General features: G+C 31.5%; 1 protein-coding gene across 1 annotated transcript in view; it reads right to left on the bottom strand.

Annotated features, from left to right (window-relative positions):
- Positions 1-1,841: 1,841 nt before the first annotated feature.
- LOC145312680 (uncharacterized) overlaps positions 1,842-16,647 on the bottom strand; it is a 32,550-nt gene continuing 17,744 nt past the window's right edge. Inside the window, exons 8-14 of the mRNA XM_080151939.1 lie at positions 13,618-13,665; positions 13,440-13,464; positions 12,392-12,437; positions 8,414-8,468; positions 4,446-4,504; positions 3,932-4,000; positions 1,842-3,334 (exon numbers count right to left, since the gene is read on the bottom strand). Of these exons, the coding sequence (XP_080008065.1) occupies positions 3,254-3,334; positions 3,932-4,000; positions 4,446-4,504; positions 8,414-8,468; positions 12,392-12,437; positions 13,440-13,464; positions 13,618-13,665 (383 nt within the window). The 3' untranslated portion in view covers positions 1,842-3,253. The remainder of the gene's footprint in view (positions 3,335-3,931; positions 4,001-4,445; positions 4,505-8,413; positions 8,469-12,391; positions 12,438-13,439; positions 13,465-13,617; positions 13,666-16,647) is intronic.

Here is a 16,647-nt window from a genome sequence, read left to right as displayed (position 1 = left end):
ATTAGGAGAGAAGAACTATAGTGTGAACTCCTTTTTCGTAAATCTGACAAAGGAACTCCTCCAGCTGACAAAAAACTTTAAAATTTTTCGAGTATATAATTTCTAGAAAGCTAACTTTATATTAAGGAATTCAACAATTCATAGCTAACTTATTAAAGGATTTGTAATATGCTTTACACTATACTAGAAAATAAAATTTAACACGATATAATTTACGTGAGAAAAGCTTTATCTTAAGAAATGCGACTATTTACAGCTGACTCTTTATATGAACAAAATGAAAAAAATATGCCCTTTCCCTTTCCCATATGTGTACAGTGTATACACAGTACAACGCTAGGTCCTGTTGAAAACGTAACGAACGTACTGTTGTATTGCTATTTGTTGTTATTTTATTTTTATATAATTTATTTCGAGGTAAACATGAAACAAACTATGAATTTATGTATTTTAAATGTTTATAATAGATACGAATTACAAATTAAAGATTATAAATCATGTACATTTGAAGTCCGAGATATTATTTTTTTGTTTTAATAGAAACTCAAGAAAAAAATATGATTTTATTAACTTAAATTCATAAAGGGATTTTTATTATTTTACAATGATTGCAATAGATGAAGCATATTTATTATTAATGCACAGATAAAACATAGATGTGAAACAACAATATGAAGACAGTACTTCATGTGATGGACTTGATTCGAGTAAAAGTTGAAAGAACAGCTCTAATTAACTCTAATGAAAAAACTAGAAAACTTCAGTTTAATTCAACCAATGAGATTTCATGTATGCTCCGATGCGATTCATTTATTGGCTCAATCAGACATTCCCTCTCTTTCTTAGTACCTTTATTCTAAGAGGAGAACGCATAATATGTTTATGAAATTATAATGGATGTATGATATACCTGGATACTGGTTCATCCAGTATGAGTAGAGGGGATGGGGTAATCGTTATTCTAGCCCGCTTTAATTTAGAGAACATGAAAATCCAAGTAATAATATATCCAGCACATACTTCATGTTTTTTTTCTCACAAAAAATTTAAATCCATGCAAAGTCAGATATTGGAAAAAAATTGATGCTAGTAAAATGAGTGTTTATAACTCGCTAGCCGCAGCTCTTCAAATCCATTTTTTGCTTCGTTTTGAGGTAGCTATTCAAAATTTGATCCTATTTTTTTTAGCTCCTATTAGCTAAAAGTTTTGTGCATGTCCCCGGTTTGTTAAAGAATTTCTGACTTTGAGTCATACTTTGCTTTCTTTACCCTTTTATTTAACAACCTTTGTTTTAAGGTTCTTTTTAAAGATTTTTTTTCTTATTTAATTAACATTTGCTTAAACGCATCTGATTTTTTCTTCAATCTTTGTCTATTCTATGTAGTAAACTAAATTAGACCACAATTAGGCGATGCAAGAACTACCAACTGAGGAATATTTATAGAGAAGCGATGCTTCAAAAACCCGCGACCGTGGCTCAACACGTAGCGCATCCGCTCGTCGTCGGGAAGGTGATAGGTTCGAATCTCGATCCGACGCCGCGTCATAATTATAGACGTTAAAAATGGTTCCTACTGCTGCTATGTCAGGTGCGCAACATAAATAGTTAAGAGTAGGGGGAATGCCTTGGCGGAATTCACTACCTGCAAAGTTAGGACTTCTCAGACAAAGGTCGTGCAATCAAGGGGTTGGTTGTCTGATGGACAAATGGATGCTTTACACTGCAATCATAGGGTTTAGGGCTGACAACCCTATCCCATATACATAAAAAGCCACATTGTTACAGAAACAGTCTACGCTTCCCCTGTAGCGTGAAAACGGATGCTACAAAAAAAATGAATATGTTAATATACATTTTTATTTTCATTTGTCTTAGTATAACAATAATTACATGATAATGAACAATATAATTACATTATGAATAAATCAGTCATCAATTAATATGCAAATCAATGAACACAAAATATTTTTTTTTAGGCGCGAAGCTAAGCTATAATTCATTTTGTCTGTCCGTGTAATCCCAATCGCTGTGGGGAAAATGTGATTTTCTCGGATGCTATTGAAAATAAACAGCTAAAATTTTCAGTTAACTTTCTTATGAGATGCACATCTGGTCTATAAATACTTTTGTCCGTCTTCCTGTCGGTCATGATTCAAAAGAAATAGACCCTATTTTTAAGGTTTCGTGATCTTCTTTGAGTTTTTGTTCCCTGTGTTTCTTTTCTTTGTTATGAAAACTGAACATCTGCTCAATAACTCACTTTGTCCGTTCGAAGGTTTTTTGGTGATTCGCTGCTTTGCTTATGGATGTTGTCATCCTTGTTATTGTTATTTGTCATAAAAGTTTTATAAGTAATTGAGATATAAAAATGGAGTATTTCAAATTTTCTTAAATGTCCATTTCTACGATTTTAATTATCTAAAAACCTCGATATTTCTTTATAGAATATTATTTTAACAAAGATGTTAATCTTAAGATAGCCACACCTTCCTTAAATATCATCAGGACATTCTGCCAGGTCATAAAAAGGTCTAATAGGCATTAAATTAGATCTACTTTTCAGATAGATTGATTAAACATTTGTATGTTTTAATGTTACTCTGTCAAACAAATATAGAGTAAGTAATTGCTTAGCTTCAATCGAGTAGTGACAAGAACTAGATGGAGTAGGGGGGAAAAACTGCTAATTTTTTTTTATCGCAAAGGGAATGGGGAATGTTCCAGCCGTTAGTGTGTCTAACAGGGATATTTCTTAATCGCACTCGGTCCAGCGGCGGTTAGCAAGATCTTAATCTTCATTCAAACAGACATTATTCTACTGTTTTTTTTTTAAAAAGATATATTTCGTTGCAGTGCAATTGCTATTTGTTCATAGACAATCTCAAAGGGCCAAATTTGAAGAGAAATAATTTAGAATTAGGTTCAGCCTTGTTTGTTGACCTTGTTAAAAATGTCTTGATTTTATGAAAGAACAGCTTATATAACACTGCATTTTAGATAACATTTTAATTTGACAACATCTTACTTTTTACAATGAAAAAAACATTTTCTACAATAACTCAAGCTTTTTTAAAAATACATCAATTTAGGTAATACAGCAACTGAAAAATAATAAAATATAATTTTTGGAATTATAAATATTAGTTTTATGAAAGATGCATCTTTAATTTTAGAATATTTTTAAAATTATGACAAGTTAACTTTACTTTGGCTGGAATATTTGATAAAAAAAAAACTGTGGTGTACTGTGACTAAATAAGTATTGCAGGATCAGTAACTTCCAGGTTCATCAGCAGGTTACAGCAGGGACAGTTTATATGCCCACAGTCACACTAAAATATATAAAAAGATATAAATTATAACTGTAGGTTTGAAACTTAAAAAAAAAATTCTGTTTTTGCTCATAAATAATTCTGCTTCTGATTGTTATAAAAATATGCTAAACAAGAACAATAAAATTGAAAAGCAATGCCTCAACTACAGCCAAATATACACAGATATTTCAAGGTATATAAGAGAAGGAATTGAAATTAATACATATCTCTCATGATGATATAAAAAAATTGACTACAGTAGATTAAAATCATTGCATGAAAAGTTTGGACAGAACTTGTTTCAGGCTAACCGATTAGGATTCAATACAAGTACTAAACGTTATAGAGTCAACGGTTAAGATAAATAGATCCAGTGTAACTTACACTCCAATGTTCCTAAATATATAGACAAAGAATTCAACAGATTAAAGTTATAAGTACGGTATTTTTTTATAAAAGTGTCATTCGAGCAGAGATAAAACCTCCTTACTTATTTAGAAATATATTTTTACACTCGGTTAGGTTACTTTAGGTTATACGGGGTAACCCACTGCTAAGGGACGGGGGAAAGAGTTTCTGAGCTCGCACTTGAGTAAAAGCACCAAAAGAATAAACCTGTAAGGTAGATGAATTAGGACAGTTCAAGAGGTTCAGCTTAATAGGACTTTCCAGATCTATGATATCCTAAACAAAAAAATTTAAATTTATAATTCAACAAGAATTGCAACATATATAAAAATAATCCTTAAACAAGGAGTGTCAGTACTTAATAAGCAGAACAATAATTTATAAGTTAAAAAATTGTACATAAATTTTCAAAATTGCGTAAATACAGTAAACTAAATAAAAAAATAGCAAGTTTAAATAGACGTACAGACTTTTAGGTAACGATTAAAGAGTTGCTAAATCATCATGCAAAGATTGAAATCGATCGGACAGTTCTAACATTTATAGATTAACGAAAATAGCTAACCGGAACGACCTAAATTATAGAGAAGCTTCGATTTAAAAATCAGGCAATTGACCAAACATAATTGATAAAAGGTTTGAAATGGATAGAACAATTTTATCAATATAAAAAACAACTGAAAATTTGCTCATATTATAAGGAAGCTACTCTGCAACTTACCCTGTGTCCAGATCTGATGGGATTATGGGAGATGTCGGAGCTTGAAGTGTTCAGGGCACCTATAACAAAAAAGGTATCTTAATTGTTAAATTCACTGAGTGAAAAAGTCTTTCATATATAATATTATATTACAATTTTTCATCAATATTAAAATAAAAAACATAAAATTAATGCCAGTTTGTTAGCCAAGGCCCTCGTCTCCATAGGCTAACAAAACTGGTTTTAATGTTATACATTTTAATTTTCAACACCCCCTAAAAATTGAAATTAGAAGAGACAAAAGAAAAACAGGTACACCGACAAACCTCCTAAAGGGACAAACGTCCTAATGCGACAAACGTCCTAAACCGCATAATGCGACATACATCCTAATGCGACAAACCTCCTAAACGACATACCCCCTAATGCGACAAACCACCTAAAGGGAAAAACATCCTAATGCGACATTTCTTAAGTAAAACGTCCTAAAATTTTTCAAAAGTTAAAAAATCAAAAAAATCTTCCAAAATTTGAGGACAAAATCCACCACTGCTGTTGAAAAAGTTGAACAATAAAATCCAATATGGCGATAAAACACACAGGGACGAAATTCAAAACCGAAATTTATTTCTTGAATAACTTTGTCCACAGGGTGAAATTTAAAAATCCGTCCGACAGTTGTCCCAAAGTCTGTGTTGGCTACCCAACGGCATGGTTTCGAACCCGATACAACCTTGCATTAAAAATATCGACCCTTACCTCACACTTATTAAATGTGATATCACTTGAAAAAGTTTTTAGGAGGTTTTACTTAAGAGATGTCGCATTAGGAGGTTTGTCGTTTAGGAGGTTTGTCGCTTAGGACGTTTGTCGTTTAGGAGGTTTGTCGGATTAGGATGTTTGTCGCATTAGGACGTTTGCACAAAAAAAACTATAAAAATCCCTGCTAAGACTTATATGAAGCAACCCCTGGAAAGCGAACTAATGGAATTAAATGGTTAAATCATTGGACAGACAAACATCTTTATTTTTTGAAGAAAATTTTTATCCCGGTTTCTGTTTATGAAAAATTAATTTATTTTTTGTTTTGAACATAACAACACTCATATATGTAGTAACTTTAATAACTTTTTATACTTTTGCAATTTTCAAAACTTTCTTTCTTTCAGTGTATAATGTTTTTAAAATAAAAGAATTTGCATTGTTTTTATATTAAAGGTTATCTGTATTCAATATCAATCCGCCTGTTTGCCTGTTTACTGTCTTATATTTCATGTTAAGAACCTATAAGTTTGCTTTGATTGGTCAAAATGTTCCATCCCCTAGGGACGGAACCGCTAATCCTTATAATAAAGTAACAGGATCTCTGTGTTTCTGTTTGTATAAAAAATTCTAGCTAACTTATATGGCCTTCCTTTACAATGAAGCTTCTCTTAGGTCCTAGGAAGATCTATAACTATTTTGGAGGAGGGTAGCACCAACCTCCCAAGAGAAACCACCAAAATTTAAAGGGTAACAAAACATTTTCTTTTTACAACTACAATTAAAAATGGATGGTTGCCTCTAGGGGCGTAACCGCTAGTAGGTTATAAAAGAGTATAAAAAAGTATATTTACTATAAACGTGTCTGCCTAAGATGATAATATATTTCTAACTTTGACAGTTTTCTAAACTAATAAATGTTCTGTTTTGATTTATTTAGTACCAATATATAATAAAATGTTATAGAGATAAATAACTTCCTTTTTCTAAGCTAATATGAAGAATTAACAATAAAATAATTTCTGACCTCCAACTAAAATTTAAACTTTCTAGCCCTAAAATATACCTCCATTTTTCTAGCCTAAACTAAACCTCCATCTCTTGCACTAAACTAGACCTTCAACTTTTTAGCCACCAACTATACCTACAATTTTCTGGCTTCAAACTATACCTCCATCTTTCTAGCCTAAACTAAACCTCCAACTTTCTTGACCTAAACTAGACCTCCATCTTTCTTGCACTAAACTAGACCTTCAACTTTTTAGCCCCCAACTATACCTACAACTTTCTGGCTACAAACTAGACCTCCATCTTTCTGACCCTAAACTAGACCTACAACTTTCTAGCTCCAAACTAGACCTAAATTTTATGGCTTACATACCAGACCCTAATCTTTCTAGCCCTAAATAGAACCCCCAAATTTCTAGTCATAACTAGACCTCCAACTTTCTAGCTATAAACTAGAATTCCAACTTTTTATCCCTAAACTAGACCTCCAACTTTAAGCCCTTGGCAAAGGCTATATTTAAACTGCCTTTATAGTATCCCAGTAGTTTTGAAAGAATAATAAAATGCTAACTACCTATTACAGTATCTACATATTTTGCTCTAAATATACCTAGAGTAGGCTTTACAAAACATAGATAAAACAAAACTTGGACAGTTTTATGAAAAATATTGTTGTATATTTATTTGACAGGATAGTGTACAAACATATTTTATCTTTTGTCTATAGTACACAAGTATATCTTATATCTATTCACTAACGGGAAGAGAGAGAGAGAGGAGGGGGGGAAAGAGAGATCCTTCACTTTAGTTTCTGTTTTGAAAAAAAAATTAAGAAAAAAAACTTGTGGTAAGGTTATTTTTTACAGGTTGCAATTTCTCTGACCCTCCCCACCACCTTCTCTGGCTTTATGAGAAGCTTCACTGTCAAGGAGAACCATATTATTATCGATTCAGCGGTTAGCATTATCCTTGTGTGTGTGTGTAGCCATAGTTTCTTAGTGTTTGGACCTAAGTAGTCATGGAGTAGGACGAGACTCTTTTGTATGCTAGCACTATGGCCAGCTCAAGGTCCACGCTCAAGCACAAGTACTTGACCCGCTGTCTCAAGGGACCTACTCTTTATTACCTTACCCTTGCCACATGGGGACTTGAACTCGAACTCTCACCACCGTAACTCAGTGCGTTACCACTGAGCTACGACGCCCCCTACGACGCGATATCCTTCAATACACACAGTCATGTATACTAACATAGGTTATTTTCTTCAAATTTTCTCTTGCTTTTATATCATTTACTTTCATTAGAATACTTTGTTAGTTAGGGTCGACAGTCTTCCAGTGCTTGTGTGGTAGCGGCCGGAGTTTGTCAGCCGCTTCCCGAGTCCGGGTTTTACGGCGGTGTGAACAGACGTGGACAAGTGTAGTTATAGAGAAGCTGTGCTTCTCTATATATCACCAAATAACAAACAGAATACCACACTTGCAGAGTATTTACTAACAGTGTCATGTAAAAAGGAGGGTTCCAATTGAATTTAACCCCCATTTGAATTGTACTCAAGCAATCAATTGTATTTATCTATTATAAACTTACTAATCAAATCTTGAAGTACCGAACTTAACCTTACCTAACCTATCTTATATAATGACATTTTTGTGTAGTATTGTGGTATTCGCCACCCGACGTCCCTAATTGTAGGCCCGCTTCACTTCCAAGTTGAGGCGGTCCTAGTGATCTCCCTTGACAAGGAGGTGGGGCACTTAAACCCCCCCCCCCCATTTAGTAAAGTATTTATAGTTTGACAGCCTTATTGTGTGTATTCTGATTTATCTTGCCATTCTCCACCCCTTTCAGGGATGGAGCTAACTTTTGCCAATTATTGTTGTATATATCTATATTTAACCTATGGTTCTGATTATTGATTATCCCTAATCTATGTATCTTCCATTTTGTTGTATTATAGTTAGTACTTTGTAAGCCTTCAATAAATCCACACCTTAACAGATATTCTAGTTGTTGTTGGTGAAACATAGAGAAGCGCAGTCCCCGTCTGTCTACACCGCTGTAACAACCAAACTCGGTAACGGCTGATAACTGCGGCCGCTACTACAGTATCAAATGATTGCAATTCAACGTTCACCGAATAAAACATGACTGGTAATTCCTTTACACCATAAGCAATGGGATAAGCTAAGCTTTACGGAATAAATGAATATTCTCACCTATGGCAAGCCTGTTTAAAGATTCAGAAATTGCGGCTTGTTCATCATCTTTCCCCTAAAAATATATTGAAAATAAATAGAAGTTTATAATAGAAGAAAATCAATTGTACTTTATAAGGTATTTAATGCATTTATTTTATATGCGGCTAGTAATCTCTTTATGCAACAAAATGTTTTGACCAATATGTTTTTGCTTCTGTAATGTAATTTAATTTTGTTTTGTAGAAAATTTTTGAGAGTTGTCTCTTTGTTTGTTCACCTGAGGTTACAAAATTTGGACATTGTCCACATTCAATCATTTTAAACCTATTTTTTCTCCCCCCCCCCCCCCCCAAAAAAAAAATGGATTTATTATAACTTGGATCCTACACCAGATTTTTCATGTTCTCTAATAAAATGAAACTTGCAGTGGGCTAAAATTATGATTCCCCCATTCCACTTGGGTTGGGCCGGACACCGGATATCCGGCTGATTTTTAATGCCGGATATATGGCCAACACCGTATATACGGCTGGACAATTTGATATCCGGCATTATAAATCAGCCGTATATCCGGATAAATTCAAAATCCGGTATCTGGTGAAACATCCGGCCCAACCCTACTTTCCACCCTCTTTAACCAAATCTTTCCCTCCTACTGGATGAATAAACTGACCAACATACGAGTTCCTTAACAAGCTAAATGACAATTTTTCCCCTGTCATAATATATATTCTATATATATTATACATTCATTTCCATCGTTTTTTGGGCAACATTAATTTCTCAACTACTATTTAAAATACAAGACATTCAGAAACGCCCATAGAATCTAGGGGCCAGAGGGGGGCTAGAAAAAAAACTGAAAACCATCATAAGCCTTGAATATTGAAATAACACAACCCTAACTTTTTTTGTTGATAGGACATACTTGTATATTTTTTACCAATGAGTAACAGTCTGTAACTTTTTGGTCCGTCCCTCTGTCGATATTGCTATTTTATCTCATTACTTTTTCCTTATGCATTAAGTGAAATCTTATTTTCTCTTTTGATATCTCAATTATAATGCTAAATTATTTTGATGACCAAAATTAAAATCTTGATATAAGTGGCATTTTTAAAAGGTTAAAATTAATCTAACTGGATAATTATAAAATGTTGTAAAAGTTTTATCAAAGTTTTTCTCTGTCACATTTTATTTTAAAAACAAGAATGATTTTTTTGCATTTAGTTCCGGAGTAAATTGAAACAAAAGAGATTGACTTTGCCAATGTGCATTAAAGTTTTTTTTTTATATTTAAAACTAAAGTTTGATTTATTAAATGTGTTGTTTTTAATCCAAATAACAGGAATTATGTTTAGTTTTTACCATGCAGTAATTTCTCTTAATTATAAAATGAATGTAAAATGTTTAAATTGTTAATGATCACTAAACATCCTCTTATAAAATGTATGAATTGTTCTCCTCTTTTAACAACCCCTGGAAAAACCGTGTTCACGCCACCAATACTACCTCATATCATGTTAATCAAATTAATCATAAGAATTATTCCAAATCGCCATCGAATTCCCCATTTCAAAATTTTATACAAGTAGGTAAGATTAATTTTAGAGTTACTTTTATTATTAAATCAGGAATCCAACTAAGTTTGAAATTTATTGACAAAATACTCTAAATAGTCCAAATAAACAATCCGAGCTATTCGTTATGGATAGACGGACAAAAGTACGGAACGAACCTAAACGTAGATAAGCTTCGCTTTACAATAAGATGCATGGATTTACGTCTTAGTGTATTTATAGAAAGTAGATTTTATATACAACAAAGATGACAACATTCATATAAGTGTTATAACTTAACAAAGCAGAATATTGAATAGTTGCAAAATTGCTTAAATACAGGATACTTACATTTTTAGGAACAGATTATAGAGATGCTTCGCTCAAAAAAGTGTACCTTGTTGTCCAAGTAATCAGTGTAGAACATATCATATTATATAAAAAGAACTTGTGAAAATAAGCTTTTAAAAATCAGCATGTTTTAATAGACCTGCGGGTTTTTCTGGTTACGACTATAGAGTTGCTACGCTTTCTCAATTGTACCTAACTATTACAAGAATCATAAGGAAAGTTTGAAATCGATAGAGTATCCCTGAATCAGCGATAAAATTAGAGTGTATTCATCCGTCTCGTATTGACGTCAGACAAACGAACATACCCTAATTTTATAAAAAGCTTCGCTTTTAAAAACATGAAGAATCTTATTTACATAAGTGTAAGCAAAACTAGTGCACAGGAAACATAATGTATTAAAATCCAATTCTTTATATAAGTGTTTACTCAACCAGGGATGTCATTCATAATGTCGAGGAATATAACAAATTTATACCAATTTTAGGAGAGTCATCGTTTAATTTATCTTTATAAAAAAGTAACAGGATATCTGTCTGTATGTTTGTACCGAAAGATCTCGCTAACCGCTGAACCGATCGGGTTCTCCTTTACAGGGAAGCCTATCATAGGTCCCGGGAAGGTTTGTAACTATTTTGGAGGAGGATGACACAACCCTCAAAAGAGAAAACGCATCTAGAAAAAAATCCCCCCCCCCGAAAAAAAATCAAATAAAAACATATTTTTTTATTTAAAAAAAAAAAAATGGGTTTTGGGATTCAACTCCCCCTCCTAAGTGCCCCTAGAGGCGTAGCTGCTAGTATCTTATATTGAAGGGAAGTAAAATATAAAAAAGTATCTTAAATATCAAATTTTAGTTGCAAAATTTGGGATCTAGTGCGGTTCAATGTAAAATATTCCTGGTAACGAAAAATCTATGAAATGCTAGCTGCCAAACGGCTGAAAGTACATGGCATGCTCGCACTTCGTGTTAAGCGACATAAAAATGCCTATAAATATTCTGGATAAAACCCAATGATGTACAGGGAAAGCTTCACCGAAGAAAAAACGCGTAAAATAAGTCTTGTTCGCCCAAGTGTACAAACTTTATTTGACGTTTTTCACACCTTGTGGCAAGACCCTGTGTACGTGCCTAAGGTATAGAATGATCGAGTGATAGCTCATCATTTAATACTGAGGGTTTTAAATATCCATTTATGCTAAATTTTGTTTGCTTAAATAACATTCTATTGCAACAAAAAGGTGATGTTAGCAAATAATTTCTTGAATAAAATTTTAAAAATTTTTTTGATTTAATTTTCATTTTTTTTCACGAAATTTTGCTTATTGTTTATATTAGTAATGGATATGAAATATACGTGGATATTATGACAAGAAAAAAAAAATTGTCATTCATTTAGTTTGTAACGTGGAAATCATTTATTGGTCAGTCTCTTCATCCAGTTAAAGGGGAAAATGGGGTAAAAGGGGATGGATAGGGGGATCGTTATTTTAGCCCGCTATAAGTTTCACTTTATTAGAGTACATGATAATTTATGTACGTTTCAAATAATAATAAATCCATTATAATAATCCCATGTGGCATCTGGTGATCCCTTTATGATGACACCATCTCATATATGTCAATCAGATAAAAAATATCTTGTTAGTTAAAAAAAGTTTGGCAAAAATTGAAGGAAAAATCCGTCAACTAAAAATGACACAGTTCATAGTTGTTGTATATCCTTATAAATAATTGACACTATATTATAGTTAAGTGTTTTCTCTCCCGCTATTTTTAAAAATAAATTGAAATAAGGGGAAAGGTTATCTTTTTCTCGTATGCCTAATACTTAACCATGCAGTGCCCTAACTATGCGGGACGAAATAGAAACCTTAACCAAACTTATATTCGTTTTTTTTTACTAAGGAGAGTGGTGGAGAGAGTCTCTTCTAGACTTAGACGGAAACCGCTCATAGTTGCTCTATTAATTGTTAAAGAATGCCATTCATCCTTTCAACATTTTTGACAATTTCTAAAAGAAAAAAAAATGCATATGCCGTCCTATTAACTTTCCTTGAATCGAAGGTGACAATAAATACCAACCTCATGTGTTTGAAATGCCAGAGCAGGAGACGATTTTCTTCTTTCTCTGAAATATGAAATGTTTAAATTTAGGCTCCTACCGTTGATAGAAGTATTGTATATGCTTTTCTAGTTTTGTTATTGTGAAAGAAAATTTTCAAGTAAGAATTAATCACATTACAAAAATTGAACTTTTTTTACATCCATGTATATTATCGAATACTTATTTCATGGATCATTTTTAAATTAAAGATACCCTTAGAGGCTACACGCACAGCTTATTGATAGGAAAGTCCCGAACAAGAAATGTAACACAAAAACATTTTGACATAGGTATAATATTATTTCCGTCACTTAGACTTAAGCAAAGCAATTGACAACTAAAAAAATTATAAGCTGTAAATTTTAGTTGAGATTTTTAAGACATTTAAAGTCAAATACTAAAAAATTCTAAAGTTTATTAAATTTTTTACTGCTTTAGATTTTATTTAGATAACTTCTAATCAAAATTTAAAAAATGATTTATGCTAAAATTTTCCGAGAAAAATTGTGTCTATAAATAAACTGTTACACAACTTTAATTTTGCACAAAATATCAGAGATTTTATAAGGATGGGGGGATAGAAAAAAAGGTAAAAATAATCAAATATTTACCAAATTTCAATTAAGAATAATTTGACCAGTTGTAACTTTTTTTATATTATAAATAAATCATTAGGTAACAATTAGAATAATATAATAATCAATCTTTACTATATAAGTGCTCTTGAAACATACCTTAAACACTGGATTTTTCAGATATACAGATTTATTGCTTGCATTTTTACTGGTTTTTTTTTCAACAAAGAAGTTAAATATTAAAGAAAATATTGTAATTTAATTGTAATTTAATAATCTGAAGAAAAAAAAAACGACATCAATAATGAGACAAATCCAAATAATTTTTAAGTTTTAAATATTCATGTATAGTCCCTTTCGTAACATCGCACCTTATGGGGCGATTTTTTTATTTTTACAATAGCTTTTCTCCTATTTTCTACTCTTCAATATCAATAAAAAAAAAAAATACCTTGAGGAACTTTCATCTGACAATCCTAAAAAATATAAGTTTATATATATAAGAAAATAACCTTTTAAAAGTTTGTAGCTACTTAGTATATCTTTTCAAAATTAGTTTTTTCATGACATTTAATCTATATAAAGTTGAAGACATCAAAGTGTACTGAAAGTTTAATTCAAATACCTACCTATTCCCAGGAAGTTTCCATATTCGGGAGTTGTAGCTGTTCGACCACCTAAAATTGTATGTTTAGCAGAAGTTATATATAATACAAAAGATGATTAAAATCCCTTAACAGATTATGACGTCATACGATAAAATAACCAATGAGAGGCCATCATAAATTTTACCATAGGTAAATTACAGTGTATACTGGCCTCTCATTGGCTATTCTATCGTATGACGTCATAATCTGTTGAAGACTTTAATCATCTTCTATAATACAAATTATCTTGATGCCTATGTCCTTCTGTCTGAAGGCCTTATTTTTATTTTTCTATACAGAAGGTGAATCTCAACACCAATATACAACCTTCTTAAAAAGGGGTCTACACCCACTTAAACAGCTAATGGGGATAGAGACCCTAAGCACACAAGCTGAAAAGAAAAATAGGTTAGCAAAGTAATACTTTGTACTTTTTTTTATCCTGCTGGATCTTTAAATCGTTTAGTGTAGCCGTCGCTACTGCCACTGCTGCTGCCATAACCGCTGCCACTGCCAGTGATGCCAATAAAACATGTATTTTTAAAAGATTTTACGGCAGTGCAATGCCGGCTATCCTAGGATTATGGATCTTCAAAATCTTTTATTGCTCGACATTTTATACATATTTTATATAATTTATTTAATTATTATTTAACAAAAACCTAAATTTCAATTGTTTTACGATAGTTTCGAAATAAAATATTATAATTAATTATTAAAATATCAAAAGTGACCGTCTTTGTTGCTACGTAGCAACTTTTACCATTTTGATTTACAGATCGCTATTAAGTCATCGGCTGTACATCTGGCAGTGGCGACGGCTACACTAAACAATTTAAAGATCCAGCTTGAATTGTTGTCATAAAGTTTATATATCCTTTTTATTATACGGTAAAATTTTTCTCAAAATAAAAACAATTTATATTTACTAAAAGACTAAACTTTAGAATAAACACTTTCATATTTTCTTCATGTTTAAAGCATGGCAGCAAAATATTACAATATTTTTAAACAAAGAAAATTATTATGGTGAATTTTAAAAAATTCTCGTTATTAATGTGCGTAGTTCCTTTATAATACTTTAAATATTATCATAAAGTATCTATATAAAAAATGTCTTCCTTTTATTAAGAAATATTAACTTTTAAACACAGAGATTTTTTTTCATGTACATTTTTATAGAAAGGGTGTGGTCATAGAGAAAAAAATAAAAGAGAGGAATCGAAGCAACTAGAAGACGAAAATAGGCAGTGGGCCTAGAGGCCTACTCAGCGCTGTTGCCGCGCTAAAATTTATTGCTATTCCACTACTTTTCAAATGGGAGGATTAAAAATTATTAAAAAAAATATTTTTTTACTTTTTACTATTTCCATATTTAGGGCAGGAATATTAGATTAGATATTTTCGTTTTAATGTTTTAATTAAAAATTACATAGAATTTTATTTTTATTTAAAAAAATTTGTTCATGAAAGATGAATCCTTCTATTTCTAAAAAGGGGGAATTTTTTTTCATAATGAACATTCAGCTGATTCTGACCGCCCACGGCTGTTTGTTAAATATCGCTTTTCTTTTTATTCACATTATTATTTATGATTGACTTACAAAAAGCCCTGGGCGGCTTTTGATTTTCGTCTGCTTCTAAATTTAGGGATGGGGAAGTAGTATTTTACCATGAAAAAGGGGTGAGTATTCATCCTCTTATCCTTTTTCCTTATGGGTGTGGTAAATACTAAACAATCCTTTAAAAAAAAGTTTAAAACTTCTAACCAGATTTTTCAGAACAATACATTGCCGAGTGAATTCTTTAATATTTTTTTTGCTAACTTTTGTAACACCACCAAAAAGGTATATTTGAGAGATAAGACCAATTCTCCAGTCTACCTCATATTTTTCTCTATAATTTTACATTGTCATAATGTAAAAAGTTTAGAATGACCAAGTTCTATTTAACTTTTATTTTTTCATTCTATTCATAAAATGGTGACGTTATGAAATTGCATTTTAGTTGATTATGTAAAACTATGAATAAAAAGTTTAAAGTACAAACAAAGGTAAGGTTTTTAATTAAAAATGTAAAAGAAAAAAATAATGCTTGTCAAAGGGAGTAAGTTCTTAACGATATATACCCAAAATATTTTTTTGGGGAGGGAAGGAGGCGTATCGGGTGGTTGTAAATATCTTTTATATATTAAGGTACTTTAAAGATTTTACTGAACAGAGGTATTGCAATATTATTAACTGGTCTAGTAATCCAACTGAATTTTGTAGTTTTATAAAGTCAAAATTATGGCGGGTTATTGGCTAACCTCTACAATTTTATACACTTAAAAAATGGAATTCTAATTTTTCTTTGCCTTAAAATTCAAGGATAATTCTCTCCCTTTTGAGATATTTTTCTCTATACCCCCCCCCCAAAAAAAAAAACAAAAAACAATGAAATCCTTGAAAACAAAACAAACTGTTTTCAAAGGTAAAATGTAAATTATACATTTTATTGAATTACCATATTTAAAGGAAATGAAATGGTTGGTAAAACAAACTTAGGTCAGAAATTTCAACTTTAAAATTGTTTTCCAACCATAAGTCTGGTTTATAATAACAGGGTGTTTCTTCTTAAGTTCTTACAGAATAAAAAAAATCTCTTATCCGCAGCAGGTCTCCAAGTTTCAAAACCTCTGACTAATAGAATAATGTAGGTAGGTGATGTAGGCAAAATGGTTCTGTATCTTAGGGAGAAGGAACGGCTCTGAAAGCTAAGATAGACGAGTCCAGTTTGGAAATGTATATGGATTGGAAGGCCTGACCAAAAATGCCATGCAAAGACTTCCTTAGTTAGAAAATAGCTTCAACAGTTACTATCTTAAGTTTACTTCAAAATTTAAATTATAAAAAACTGTCTTTTTTAAAAAATACTTTAAAACCACCTGTATCCTACATATATCATATGTATATATTTTCTATTACCTTTATGAATAATAGAGTGAAACTTACTCTGTAAGATATAGTTCTC

Source organism: Acartia tonsa, chromosome 2 (assembly GCF_053477335.1).
Source record: "Acartia tonsa isolate MP-2025a chromosome 2, ASM5347733v1, whole genome shotgun sequence".
Classification (NCBI taxonomy): Eukaryota; Metazoa; Arthropoda; class Copepoda; order Calanoida; family Acartiidae; genus Acartia; species Acartia tonsa.
This window is presented reverse-complemented; position numbering and strand designations above follow the sequence as displayed.